General features: G+C 37.9%; 1 protein-coding gene across 2 annotated transcripts in view; it reads left to right on the top strand.

The window, feature by feature from the left end:
• NPHP3 (nephrocystin 3) overlaps positions 1-14,754 on the top strand; it is a 29,462-nt gene that overhangs the window by 11,955 nt on the left and 2,753 nt on the right. For both annotated transcript variants that reach the window (XM_068404790.1, XM_068404791.1), the window contains 15 exons: positions 849-992; positions 1,543-1,640; positions 2,126-2,228; positions 2,839-2,921; positions 3,957-4,095; positions 4,582-4,746; positions 5,237-5,334; positions 6,181-6,303; positions 6,650-6,839; positions 6,982-7,223; positions 7,624-7,699; positions 8,839-8,966; positions 11,186-11,426; positions 13,634-13,759; positions 14,638-14,753. In XM_068404790.1, coding sequence (XP_068260891.1) covers positions 849-992; positions 1,543-1,640; positions 2,126-2,228; positions 2,839-2,921; positions 3,957-4,095; positions 4,582-4,746; positions 5,237-5,334; positions 6,181-6,303; positions 6,650-6,839; positions 6,982-7,223; positions 7,624-7,699; positions 8,839-8,966; positions 11,186-11,426; positions 13,634-13,759; positions 14,638-14,753 — 2,072 coding nt within the window. The remainder of the gene's footprint in view (positions 1-848; positions 993-1,542; positions 1,641-2,125; positions 2,229-2,838; positions 2,922-3,956; positions 4,096-4,581; positions 4,747-5,236; positions 5,335-6,180; positions 6,304-6,649; positions 6,840-6,981; positions 7,224-7,623; positions 7,700-8,838; positions 8,967-11,185; positions 11,427-13,633; positions 13,760-14,637; position 14,754) is intronic.

Here is a 14,754-nt window from a genome sequence, read left to right on the forward strand (position 1 = left end):
GAATCTTTAGAAAGTGCCAGTGTGTGCGTATATCAAAAGATAAAAATTTCTAACAGGTTTTTCTACGTCAGTTAAGAGTAATACAAATGTAAGGCATTATAGAACAGGGGGAATCTGATCCTATACATTGAATGCAGATCAATTAAATAGCATCTCTGGGATATTCATAATAGATTGGCATTGGCAGTTATGCTTTCAGTGACCTGTATTGATGGCTTATAAAACCATCTAAGTTTCTTCTAAAATTTCCTGCCATCTGGCGAATGAGAGAGGCAGGTGGTACGTCTTCTGTCGATGTGTTCAGAAACCTGAGGCTGTATTCACCACTTGGCACCATGTTGTTCCTAGACTAGTCTCTCTCCTATGTTAATTTATTTTTTAATTGTGTATTAGATACATGGGGAATAAGTGAGGAGTATTTTTGTGCCAAGGTCTGAGCTTTCTTTTTCCTTCACAGGGTTGCGCTAAGGACCTCACAGGACTAAAACCTTTAGAAAAATGAAATAAATTGTGCTGTGCTTGCAGTTTTCTCATGTATTTTAGAAGTCTGCCTATTTAACCTGTGCAACTTTTAAGCCCTTTAAGTCTCCAAATTCCTTGCCCATTTTCTAAACTCAGGTTCTCTTTCTAGAATTTACACAATGAGTTCAACAAATATTCTTTGTTCTGCATATGCCAGCTTTCTGCATATACTAGAAGGAAAGAATCAGATGTGAACTTGACTAGAAAAAATTGCCTCAAAATCACATTTTGGGTTTTTTTTCCCCTCTTGTGTCTATAGGACTTCTTTCCACTATCCTAGTTGATTTTTAAGGTACAGTTTGTTATATATGTTTATAATTCTGCAGCTTATGCAACACTCGTGGTTAGTGTCACCTCTGACCTTGGATCCAGCTAAACTTCTGGAAGAGTTTCCCCGCTGGCTGGAAAAGCTTTCTGCCCGTCATCAAGGCAGCATTATTATAATTATTGATTCTATTGACCAAATACAGGTATGTTTTCAAAATACTTGCCATTTGTCAGTCTAAAGGAAACCTTGACTATTGTAATAGGTTCAGCTGTATCTATGTAACAGAAGTATTAATGTTTGTTTTGCTCTAAAGAGCACGTACAGAAACTAATTTTGCAAAAAGTGCAGATGAGTTAAAATAGTCTTTCATTTTTATAGATAAAATTTGTGTTGGGTTTGTTTGTTTGTTTTTCCTAATTTTATTTTAGCACCTTAGGTTTTGAGCAATCCAGTTACTTTATTTAACCAAAGGTTCAAGGCTGTGAGCTGTCTTACTGGGCATGTAAATAGCCTAGTCGTTGATGTGAATAGTTCAACAATAGTATTCCATCTGCTTTATTTAATGTGCAGTGATGCTGATACATATCAATGGATCATTTAGTACTGTTTCAAGAACCAGATCATGAACAATTTTTGAAGACACTGGAGAATTTAAGACTCCTTTCACTGAGCTGTGCAGTTGATGAAACCTGTCAACGTTTGGCATTTGTTTTGAACAACCTTTGTTTAAGTAACCAAAACTTGTTTTTAAGCAAGCTGAGAAGCATATGAAATGGCTGATAGATCCACTGCCAGTCAATGTGAGAGTGATTGTATCAGTGAATGTAGAAACATGTCCACAGGCTTGGAGGTATGTTCTATTTCTGAGAAGTTTCAAAGTAGCCTGGGTTAGAATTATTGTTTTAAATTACAGTTACTTGTTGATGAGCAAACAGACAGATTTGTCAAGACCTGGAGATTTAGTAGGATAAGGTTTTGCAACCACTGAGGACAACGAAAGCTTCTGTATTGTAACTGCAACGAGGACAGGTTTTGGCTGTTGTGAAACCAGATTTTTGTTTTACTGTAATGGATCTATCCACATGACTATATGAAAGAGGATATTAAATGCAGTCAGATGCACATCAAGAACTGCAATACCATGACGTAGATCCAGGGTAAGGCTAAAAGTGGAAATTTGACTTGTGATGACTAGAATTTCTTAGTAGCAGGGAATAGCTTCAGTTACTGCTTTGATATCAATCTTTAAAAAGCTCTGGAACTTTGATGTCTTTTTTTTCCTTTTGTGTGCTATTTAATAAGGTCTGAATATGACTTTGTTCTCTCTTACCAAAGGCTGTGGCCCACTCTTCATCTTGATCCACTGAATTCCAAAGATGTTAAATCTCTCATTAGTGCAGAATGTGACTCTGCAAATGTTAAACTGACTAAAGAGCAGGTATGTCTGTTGCAGTTGTTCTGAAGTACCTTACTCTAGTATAACTTTTAACGAAAACATGGAAAGATGAAATAAGCTCAGCTACCAGAAGAAAGTGTTATATTTAGCTAACTAAATACTACTGCTCAAGATAGCATGCAGTTTGAGTATTTTTTACCCCATGGCACATAGCACTGAAACACAGATGGAACAGCATGAATTATTAACACGAAAACAGTACAGTTGCACATATTGCAGTAAACATGTTATTTCATTTTAGAATAATAGAAGGTTGAGTATTGCATAATACTGTAACAATGATTAGCTAAGTGAGGAAAAAAGTATTTTACCTCTTTGCCTTGGAGACTGATTCCGTAAGGTAATCCTCATCTTAGAGATGTAATGGTTAGATCCTAACTCTTTTCATCTTAAATTCGAAAGGAAACTTTCACTCATATGCTGCTATACCTAGAAAAGCATGCAGTATTTTGTGCAGTAGTTATCATGTCACAGTCTTCAGATGTTACAGATAGAAGCATATCTAGAACTTTTATTTTCTTGTCAAACAGTGAACATTTATTGGTATGGTTAAGTTTATCTAGTGTCACAGTTTTTATTTAAAATGTTGCAGGAGAAGAAGCTTGAGAGACATTGTCGTTCTGCCACAACGTGCAATGCATTGTATGTCACTCTCTTGGGCAAAACCATTGCTTGGTAAGTTGAGATCATCTTGAAATTATTATGCTTATCACTAGATTAGAAGATCTCAAGTATGTTTGTTAGCATTTTGAAATACATTCATTTAACATAGAATGAATCTCGTTAAGAAAAAAACAGCGGAGCACTATAGAAAGTTTCCCCCCTTCACTGACTGAATGCAATAGGAAGAAAGATCAGAGTGTACTGTTGCCATTTTCGTGCTAAGTGAATCCATATAGTTGTATCTGTCTGTTTTCAGGTCTTCTGTTCTCATTTTATTTTTCTTTTGTTCTGGTTTCTGAGTATGTCAGTTGCTTTAGTGCTTTTTAATGGTATTTGGAGAATGTTGGTATTGTTTTGTTTAACAGTTTAATTGCAGTCTGTTGTATTTACTGATGTATCACGTAGTTTGCCTAGATTTTAAGGCTAAAAGGAAGGTCAGCAACTGTTTAGTTTAACATCTTGCATATGGTACTTCGCCCTATAATTTCTGATGTAGAGAAAATTAATCTTCTCTCTTGTGCAAGAGAATACTTAATAATTGCATTGGCTTCTTAACCTAGACTTCATCTTGTTGAGAAAGACGCATTTTTAGTTTAGAGATTCCCGGAAGATGTTACACTGATTTATAATTTACTTTGGGTGACTGATTTTTATTACTTTTTGTTTCTGTTTTATGTTCTAGCATGCTTAAATGCTCCTGGAAACGTGCTTTGTAAGTGCGTTAAATGAAACAGCAACATGTGGTTTTATCTTTCTCCAACCTGTTGTTCTTATTCTGTAGTCCTGCTGGGGGAAAGAACACTGCAATGTACTTTTTTATTTTGGAAAATAAAGATGTTGCAGTTATTTAGAAAAATCAGACAATATGACAGAATGTGGCTTCAGGAGTTCACCTCTTCTGTGTTTAATCTCACCAGGTGCTGTGCATGTTCTAAACACAGTAGGAATTCGGAGCACTTTTGAGATAGAGCTCTTTGGTAGCTTCAATTCATCTTGCTCAGTCAAATTCAATATGCTAATCCATGCTCTTTGTGTCCTTCTGCTCAGTGTTGGAAGTACAGGAAATATTGATGAAACCCTTCAACAGTGTTTCCAGTGTCAAGACACAGTGTCACTGTACAGGCTTGTTCTGAGATCAGTTCAAGAATCATTGCGGAGTGATAAAGAGAAAGGTCTTTTGAGAGAGGTAAGCAGAGAATGCCTCAGTTTTTCTACAGGTAATGTATATTCTTTCCTGTAAAAAGTTTTTCTTAAGCTAAAGTAAATATAAGTTTATGTTGATTTACATTTTTTGGATTAGGAAATAATTGCTGGAAGTTCTTTGTTACTGGCAGCATAAGACCTTTGGCATATTTTACTTAGTTAGATTTTCCTCTAAAACACCAGGGAAAAATAACTCCATTATCATAGGGAACTTCCAAGGAGACATTTATTTGTCCCAGAGTTCAGTTATTTGTTCCATTTCGTGCCTTATCTGTTAGAGTATTAAATTGGCACTGAGGATTGCTCTTTGGAGATAGAAGAGGGAAAGGCCTTGTGTGGGCAGGTTTTTTCACTTGGCATATGAAGTTATACACAGTGATACATAGTATTTTTCTTGGAATTTCAGTGTAACTAAAGCTCTGCAGCAAATATTGCTAACTGTGTAAAATGATCTTTCTGCTTTACATAGATTCTGTGTGTCATCGGTGTTAGCCACAATGGTGTGAGCGAGTCAGAGCTGATGGAACTTTATCCTGATCTGTCTTCTGCAGTGTTAGCCTCACTCATTCACAGCCTGCACAAAATGTGTTTGCTGACATACGGCTGTGGTTTGCTAAAGTTCCAGCACCTCCAGGTAAATTCTGAACATGTGCAAGTGAAACTCCACCCCCTAAGCCCCTACTGTTTTTTGGGTAAGTTCTGTTGTTAACTAGGTAGCCCTTGATATGTTTGCGTTTGCTCATCCATTTTCCTTAACATCTGGTCTGATGTTAAAATTGCCTTGAAAACTATTAGAGCTGTGATGTCAGTATTGTTCAGCAGTTGAAAACCTGTCATTTCAAACCTTTAGAAATTTCTGATCTATTACTTGTTAACTCCGTGTGTTCTAGAAAACACTGGTTCCACAAAAAACAAGCAGAATTGAAGGAGAGGGGAATATTATCTGACTAACCAGACCTTTAGTCTAATATAAGATAATCTGTTCATAGTGCCTTTGTCGTCACAAGATTTTCAGTTCTGCAACACGAGACATGTTTCATAAAGAAATCTTGCATAGCACCCTCTGTGTCATCAGCACTTAACACATTAAGTGCATTCTCTCTCTCAATTGTAATCTCTTTCAGGCTTGGGAGATGGTGAGACTAGAGTATATGGAAGAAGGTGAAAATGTTATTTCTGCCTATAGACAAAAACTAGTGGAGTATTTCACCATGCAGCTAAGGTAGGTCAGAATTCCTCAAGATGTGCTAAACTGCAGGCTTTATGCCTCATGGATATTTTTGTTTTCTTCATACAGCTTCTTTGACTCAGTTTAGTAAATTATTATGGCAAAGTAACTCTGCAAAACCCTAGTTGTTAGTTGAGCAGTTTATTATTGATAAGTTGCTTTTTAATCTTGGAAAAGATTGAGGACTATGGTGGGGAATGGGCATATAATAAAGTTATGTGGTAAGGTAGGGCATGAATTTATACCGCATCAGTTATTTTGTGGTAACTTGACCCCATGTAGATTTTTAACTCCCAGTAAATGCTAGAAAAACTGAGGTTGCTTGGAACTCGAAGAAGAAACAGAAGACCACTTGTGTCTAGCAAGCAATAAGCAGATACACAAGAGGAGGTCCAGTAGAACAGCTAAGTTCATATCCAGCATGAAAAGTGTTTTGTATTTACAGTCCTGAGTTAGTGTGTCTCAGCTGTGGGCTACTGCATACTGCTCCTGATGGCATGCACTGTTGCATAGCAGAAAGCCAAGAGGGCCACATGGTGCCAGGCAAAGGAGGCACAAAGGGACAGTGGGCTGCTGCAGCACTGCAGTCCTGCTAGCAGGCACAGGTTAGCCCACATGGGAGGGAGGAGCAGCTTCCTGTGGGGTACCTGGGGGTTCCAGCGCCCTCTGAGGTGAAATTAAAAATGAAGATGTGAGAAAATGGGGTACATAGGTCTTAAAGTAGTCTGTCTGTTTAGACATTCAGTTATAACAATTATATGCTTGCCTAGTTTTCACATCAAATTGACAAGTTCTGTTCGACCTCTGAGTTTTAATTTTGATTTTCTTTTCTTTCAATAGTCGAGACCGAGTGACTTGGAGAAGTGCAGATGAACTTCCCTGGCTCTTCCAACAGCAGGGTGATAAGCAAAAGCTACACAAGTGTCTTTTGAATCTCTTTGTATCCCAAAACCTTTACAAAAGGTACAAAGATAGCCACCACTTTGGCGGTTATAAACATTTCAAAGTAATTTTTTGTCAATATAAATCAGAAAATGACAGATATAGATTAAAGAAACTTAAATAGTAGAGGCTGAAATGCTAAATGCTGTTGTCATATAAATCATTATTTTTTCTATTCTGTTACACCTGGGGGTTGATAAAGGGATAAATACTGCTGTTGAACAGCATTAGTCTCCATGGATTGCCTCTAGACACTGTAACATAAAGACAAAACTCATGCATACGGCCCTTTTCTTCTAAGCTAGCATCAGTTTGAATAGAGGGTTATCAGAGATAAGATGAGCTTCTTATTTCCTTGTTAAAACAGGGGACATTTTGCAGAATTGCTGAGTTACTGGCAGCTGGTTGGGAAAGATAAGAGCTCTATGGCAGCTGAGTATTTTGACTCTCTGAAAGAATATGAAAAAAGCTGTGAGGGAGAGGAAAGTATGATCTGCCTGGCTGATCTCTATGAGACCCTGGGACGGTTTCTTAAGGACCTAGGTCTTCTCAGTCAGGTAAGTGCATTTAGAGATTGTTGTAACAGCAAGGAGGCAAATTAATCGGAGCTCAGTGTGTGCTTTCTGTTGCAGTTGTTAAATTATTGTTACATACAGGATGCTGCCTGCTGCCATCATATACTGAACTTCATTGTTACAGGCTGTAGCTCCTTTGCAGCGGTCTCTGGAGATTCGAGAGACTGCGCTGGATCCAGATCACCCAAGGGTGGCGCAGTCACTCCACCAGCTAGCAGGAGTTTATGTTCAGTGGAAGAAGTTTGGGAATGCTGAACAGCTGTATAAACAGGCCCTGGAAATCTCTGAAAACGCTTATGGAGCCGAACATCCTCGAGTAGCCCGTGAACTTGATGCACTTGCGACCTTATACCAAAAGCAGAACAAGTAAGCTTAACTACACTAGTATTTTTCTTTCATGTGGAGGTGGTACAAAAATAACAGCAAAGATTTTCTTCCTGAAGCCAGAATGTTTCTTTGGTTCTTTTTTAGAGTTTCGTAACTTCCAATGCAAACATGAGCATCCCCTCTGTATTCTTGTAGCAGGCCGCCCAGTAGGGGCCAACTTTTGTGCTTAGTTTTCCAATAAACTTGTTAGAGATAAAGGAGGAGAGTTTTCTGGTCCTAGGTATTTTGCGTATTTTTATCTTTGACAAAAAGTATTAATTTCTTCAAGATTCTTAAATTCTTCTCAGATTTGTATGTTCAGGTAACTTAGAAGCTTTCCAGAACACCTGATGATGCTACATTTGGCATTTTTTCTAACACTGTAAATAACTGTTTTCAGATATGAACAAGCTGAGCAACTGAGGAAAAAGTCCTTCAAAATACGCCAAAAAGCAGCAAGGCGGAAAGGCAGTCTGGTAAGGAAATGTTTGGTGTTTAGTAAAAATGGCAAGCCATGTTGTGGCTCTGCTAATCTAATGCTCAAATGCTTTTGATAATTGAGGGCTTAGGTACTGAAGTAGCCTAGCGGCAGCTTTGGTAACTGCCATTTCAGCTCTGCTGGAAGTGCAGATGAATCAGTACAACTGGTATGGAATTGAGAGAGGTGGAAAAGAAATAAGTGGATATATACGTTTTGGGGATGCAGAATTACGGCTGATACAATTGGCTGTCAAAATGGCAATGGAAAAAGGTATTCTCCAGAATAACTGAGGCATTTATCCTACAAATACTGTTGAACACATTGCTTGCTGCAATGGATAATCCCAGTAATAGTATTAGGTGCCATACTGAGTTTTTGCCCTATTTTTTAATTCCATGATTTTCAGCTACAGAGTTCCTCTTGTCATTCCTGAGCTAAGGGTTTGTTCGTTATGTAGTGCCTGTACTGTAAGAGTTCAACTAGTAACTCCAGAGCTCTAGTTGTAGCTCTAATGAAAGTAGTGAAAAGCTGTAAAAATGTTGCTGTTTCCTCAGTGCTTAAATATAAATGAATTTGGATCATGAAGATTTTGTCCATTTTTGTAATGAGTTCGCTGCACAAATATTTTTTAAGACTGCAAAGATTAAGAATAGGCAGAGTGTGTAACAATGGGTGCACTTTATACTTGTAATTTACTTTGCATGTAAGCATTAGCTTGGCAGCCCATTTTACAAAGATCCATGTAAAGCCTTGAGTGATACTTTATATTATTTGTATATGGCATTTAGGATAGGAGATTAACTTGATTTTAAGTTAATAGCTTATAAATCTAAGAATCTGTTCTGAATTGGTTATTTGAACTGTGGAGTTTAAGCAAATTAGCATGTATAATACAGGGAAAAGAGAGCTGTACGACAGCACAGTAACTTAAATTTCCTGGAAGCATGTTTGGTGAAATTCACTGTTAGATTGTAAATAAGCAGAATGCCTATGTGCTGTTTAGCTTGAAAACAGAACTTAAGTAGGATTCTTGTGCTCCTTTGGCACCAAACTGAGTCTTCTGATTTTCTGTCTTCAGTTGTACACTTTAAAAGTAGTGGTGATTGGCTTACATTACCTTGTGCTTTGCTGTAGTGTGGCTTTGCTCTCCTGCGTCAAAGAGCCCTGCAACTGGAAGAGCTCACATTAGGCAAGGATACACCAGATAATGCTCGAACCCTCAATGAGCTTGGAGTCCTCTATTACCTGCAGAATAATCTTGAGTAAGTTGTATTAATTGTGACACATCCACTGAGTGTTTTCATAAATCTAAATGGAAGCAAAGAATTGAGAACTAGCATTAAATGTAGACACGTAATCAAATACTCATGGTGCCATCCTTGATTCATTCTACTGGTTTTTATTTACTGTGAAATTCACTCATATTTTGTAGAGTTGATGCTGTTAGCATGTGAGTATTTATCAATCAGTGCATTTCCTGCATTCAGAATTGCTGTTCCACAATTAAATTTAACCTAGCCTTCATTGCAAATACCAGTCCTCTCTCAAAATTTATGCCCCCTCTACTCAGCTTCACTGTTTTGTGATCCTCCTTTGTAGTGTTCATCCTTGTACAGCAGGATTGTTGTTTTCTGTGAGAAACACTCAAAATACCAGTATTACAAGAAACCATGAGTTAAATATTCACTGTGCTTGTAATCCTCAGGCTCTTAACCCTGCTGGCCTTTTTAAGGGCAAAAGAGGACAGAACAGCACAAAGGAGTTCTAAAACCAGGTAGAGATAAGCAGAGGTGTTGAGGAAGGGGAATAAAAGGTGCAGAGCAGTTCTGATTGCATGGTTAGGCACTCTTCACATCAAATTCTTCAGTCCACAGAGTAGTCTAAAACTGTGTTGTGAGGGAACTGTAAAGTTACCTTAAATCCTGCTCCACTGAACTGAATCTTTTCAGAGAAGAAAGTGCGTGCATGGCAAAAAAGCACAGAGTAAGTTCTGGAAGTATTTTTACATTCTTCATATATCTGATGTTTATGTCACCAGTAGTTGTTGGAGAACTACAGAACTGTATTGTAATTCAGGATCTGCACACAAAATCTCTGTTAAATGCAGGACCTTTATAGTGAAGGAATTGATTTTTTTAACAGTTGTTGGAAATGTGGGGGTTTTCGTCAGTTCACACTCACGAAGTCACACTGAAGTGATTATAGACGACTGCTATCTATTTAATCTCATACAAGATCATTTTATATTCCACATTATTCGTATGTAGTTCTTGTCCAACACAACCTATTTCTAGAGTAACCATGTCTCCACTATTTCATAGGTGAGCAAAAGTATAAACTTTGTTCTAGTGAAGGTTTAAGTCATTTTTTAATGGATATTGTGTCTCTGCTCCGAATCAGCAAGTCCAAGATTGAATTTGTTGATCATTTGATGCAGTTAGAATGAAATCAATGGCAGAAGGGTATGTCACTTTATTTTGTATCACACTTCATCCTCTATCCCTTACATAGAGGGAATGCCTTTTGACACTTAGGTCTAAGAGCTCCAGAACTGAACCTACAGTTCTGTTTATAAATGGTCTTTTTTTTTTTCTCTAATGCAAAATGGGTTTTTCCAATTTACTAAGCTGACCTCTTGGGAGCAGTGTCACACAGAATTTGTGTGTATGTCAGGATGACAAACTGCCTAATTATAGAGGATACTGCTGGTATTATGTGGGATCACCCATTGTTTGCGATAGAGGAACTGCTGTAAATCTGTAATGGAATAGTAGTATGCTACTCTAGTGAGAAAAAACATGCCCTTTTGATAGGAAATGCTTGAATGGTGGCATTACACAGTCTTTTCTACTTTGTCACTTCTAGACAGATTCTACTATGAGAATCTAGCTCATGACATATATAAATCCCATTCCAGCCTCTCCCCGTTTGGTATGAAAGCTGTCTGCTGAACCCTATAATATGTTTTTTATTTTTTTAAAGTCATTTGAAAAACATGTGGTGTGTTCTGAACCTTTACCTCACATTCCACTACTGCTTTATCCATGGGAGTACATGACTGCTATGAGGAGTTGCCCAGAAGTCAGTAGTATGTTTTGAATATGGAAGAATTACTTGCATATCTGAAGATGTAGGTTGAATTAAAGAAATGAGCAGCTGTTGGGGTAGTGTAATGTTTGTTGAAATCTGCTAGACTGGCATTTCAGTCCTTTACAGGGTGGCTCCAGGTTTGCACAGGAATATATTAGCTAGCTCTCTATCTGCATTCTTCTGGTTACACACATGGCAGGACTACGTCTGGGATGTGTAGTTCCTCCCTGCTCAAATGAATTGCTGATCTGGCATTTGTTTGTTCAGAGGAGAGTGAAAGTCCGTTACCAGGTGTCAGTATCTGAGGCTGTTTATTCTGTTTGCAACAGCCACTTCAGCCTGTACAGATGTTACCAGCTTTAAAATATTGCTGAACAAATGTGTTCTGTAGGACAGCAGAGCTTTTCCTGAAGCGCTCCTTGGAAATGAGAGAGAGAGTCCTCGGACCCGACCACCCAGACTGCGCGCAGTCTTTGAACAATCTGGCAGCCTTGTACAATGAGAAGAAGCACTATGACAAGGCAGAGGAACTCTATGAAAAAGCTTTAGACATCAGGAGAAGAGCACTGGCTCCAGATCATCCCTCCTTGGCTTATACTGTGAAACACCTGGCAGTGCTGTACAAGAAGATGGTAAGCACAAGCCTGTTACCTTTTTTCATCACTTACATTAACTGTAATGCCTTGCATTGTTACAGTCTTCAATCCAAAAGGAGTGGGGCGTGGGAATTTTGTCAGCTATTGGTGTTCTACACACATGCATAAAAGATGTAGTCAAGTGGCCTCAGTCTGTTTCCAAAAAGCCCAGTAACTTTTTCAAAACACACTTTGCTTAAAGAAAAGCCATTTATGAGTAATGTCTTCAATGTCCTGCATGCTCAGTATTCACCACGAAGAATTTCTGATTTGGTTGAAAGCAAGTGTTCTGGTTGCAGTGCGGGAAGCCCTTCCCAGCTGTATTTGAGTTCACCACTGTCTGCTACATGACATCCACATGCAAGAGTTTGGTCAAATGTGTCTTGATGGAAAAATAATGTTTTAGGGTGTGGGAATAGTTCTTTTTACACGATGACCTTGAACTATACAGACTAATTGAGAGTAACTTCATAGAATCATAGAATTGTTTTGGTTGGAAAGGACCTTTAAGATCATCAAGTCCAACCGTTAACTTACCACTGCCAAGTCCACCACTAAACCATGGCCCTAAGCACCATATCTACACTTCTAAATACCTCCAGGTATTTAGACTCAACCACTTCCCTGGGCAGCCTGTTCCAATGCTTGACAACCCTTGCAGTGAAGAAATTTTTCCTGATACCCAATCTAAACCTCCCCTCGTGAGGGGAGGCTCATGAGGGAGATAGATAGATAGATAGTACTTTACAAATAAACTGGCTGAGTCACCTCCAGCTTATGTTGATTCAGCAAAAGATAACAGTTACTCCCCTGTGAAATGCACTATGGGGAATAACATGTAACAGTAGTATAAAGTTCTGCATTTCATCACTTCAAAGTATTTTATGAATATTTGTGTTTGCAGATGGTCATTCTAACCATTTGATATCATCAATGTAAGTGTGATGTAAGGTTTCCAGCTGTTGAACCAAGATCAGTTTCAGAGGATGACAATTTTTTTCTTTTACTTTTTTCCACATTCTACTATTCTTCAACGAGAAGAGAGTCCTTAAAGATAATCCCTTGGATCAAATGCTCCTGTGTTTTCGCTCAATAATTGTTACCTGCTATTATGTGCATGGAATTGTCCTAGGTCACATATTCCTTCTCACTTCAGCTTCTAGTTTTCATGCTGCTAGAAACTGCAAAAGCACTCAATGGTTGCATCAAACAGCTCTTTGCTAGTTTGAAGGAGCACAAATTAAAATTCATGGTGAACTAGTGACACAGGGAAGAGTGGAGGAAGAGAAGGGACAGGAATCAGATGTAGAAAATGACAATTATTTATAGATAAGTATTTATTCCAGATGAATTACAGATCATCTGTGGCATAGTAATACTTTGAAAAAGTAAGGAGAAAATTGGATTTGAATTTTGCAATTCAGTGAACCATTATACAATGGAAGTATTTAATTTCTAATTGCTATTAAATATGACAATTCACATTCTAATAATAGAAGCCTAAACATACTTCTGAAGTATATCCAGTTAATGTGTGAGCAGATTCAAATTTGGAGGAAAACAGATTTGGTGAAAAAATAATCTATAGTAAAACTAGTTGGAATATGAGAGGGGTACTTTAGAGAAACCAAAGTTAAGAAGCCAAAGTCTCAATGATGTGGTGAATGGGAAGCAACAGGTGCTTGAAATGGCATTGGGCACCGTGGGGCTGTTCCGAAGAAGACGGTGTGAACACAACTTCAGTAAGCAGAAAACTGCTCAAAAGTTAAGGCGGCTACATTCCCATTCCCGTATCACCAGTAAAACTTTGAGGCCTTTTAGGACAAAAAATGAGCTCTCTGCTCTCATTTATGGCAGGATGAGGAAATAAAAATGCAGAAAATTATTTAGATAAAAATACAACTAAAAATTCTTTTTAACAGCCTTCTCAGTGAGACACTTGTGGGGAAGAATTAATTTTAAAAAGAAAGAAATAGACATAGCTGAGAAACACATTAACTGGGAGTTGAATATACTCAGTATTTTGGAAAATTAGGTCCTAATAAATATTCATGATAAACAATCTGTGCAGAATATAACTATGAATTAACCAAAGTTAAACCCATTTTCTGGAAACAGTTACATGTTCTCCAAGGCTTTTTCTTTAAAATAGATTTTACTGTTGATGCAGGAGAACTGAATCACTTTTCCCCTGTTATTTCTAGGGAAAACTTGACAAGGCTGTTCCTTTGTACGAACTAGCGGTTGAAATCCGACAGAAGTCATTTGGCCCAAAACACCCTAGTGTCGCAACCGCTTTGGTGAATCTGGCTGTCCTTTATTGTCAGATGGTAAGTTTTTCATGACTTACATGTTTATTATTTCTGCCTTCAGACTTTTTTATGATTTGTACCTAAATGATACCAAAGAAACTTGATCACATTTAAAAGGGAAATTTCTTATAAGACTTGCAAATTCTTAGGTTCCATTTAAAAACTGAAAGGATATTTGGCAAGGAAAATGTATGCAGGGAACAGATAATTGCTGTGACTGGTATTTCCAAGGACACTCGGGCTAACGCTCTTTAGATAATTCAGAATGCCCACATGCTTCGTAAGACTCGAGCTAGAGGATAGCGTTTCAGCGATCCGGCAGTTATCACAGTATGATGGAACACAGCTCCGCCACTGACTCGGAGGGAAACATAATCCTTTGAAATTTATGTCCCTGAAGGAAGAGTACCCACCTTGATCAACTGCAACTCTGTGTAACTAGGAATCTGAGAAGGCTGTAGACTTCCTTGTCTACAACTAATACGAGATTCAAAGGAGATGCAATCAACTTGCCAAATTCCTTAATTAGCATCAATAGGAGTGAGCTGTAGATTGTTTTCTTGTTTTCTGTATTTCTGCATATCTGATTTTAAACAGGGATTAAAGCTGCCTTGGGTAAAATTAAAAAGCATTTGGTAACTCAAAACTTTCGGGACTGAGATTTTTCAAAACTGCCTAGGAAGTCTAGACCCTAATTATTATAATATTAGTGGGAATTGCATTTGCAAGTGCAAGCCAATTGCTTTGACAATCTCATGTCAACAGTATCGAGAACTCAGAACACCTTTTTGGTTGAATATGCATGATTGTATCTAGGATGTGTTGATAACTATGTTGGAGAAAAGAATAGCAAATGTAATATACATCTGTAACAAACAACTTTCTGCTACCCAAAGAAAAGGCAGATGGAAGCTTTACCTCTTTATGAACGTGCATTAAAGATTTATGAAGACAGCTTTGGTCACATGCATCCTCGTGTGGGGGAAACTCTGAAAAATTTGGCTGTGCTAAGG

This window comes from Nyctibius grandis, chromosome 7 (assembly GCF_013368605.1).
Source record: "Nyctibius grandis isolate bNycGra1 chromosome 7, bNycGra1.pri, whole genome shotgun sequence".
In the NCBI taxonomy this organism is placed as follows: Eukaryota; Metazoa; Chordata; class Aves; order Nyctibiiformes; family Nyctibiidae; genus Nyctibius; species Nyctibius grandis.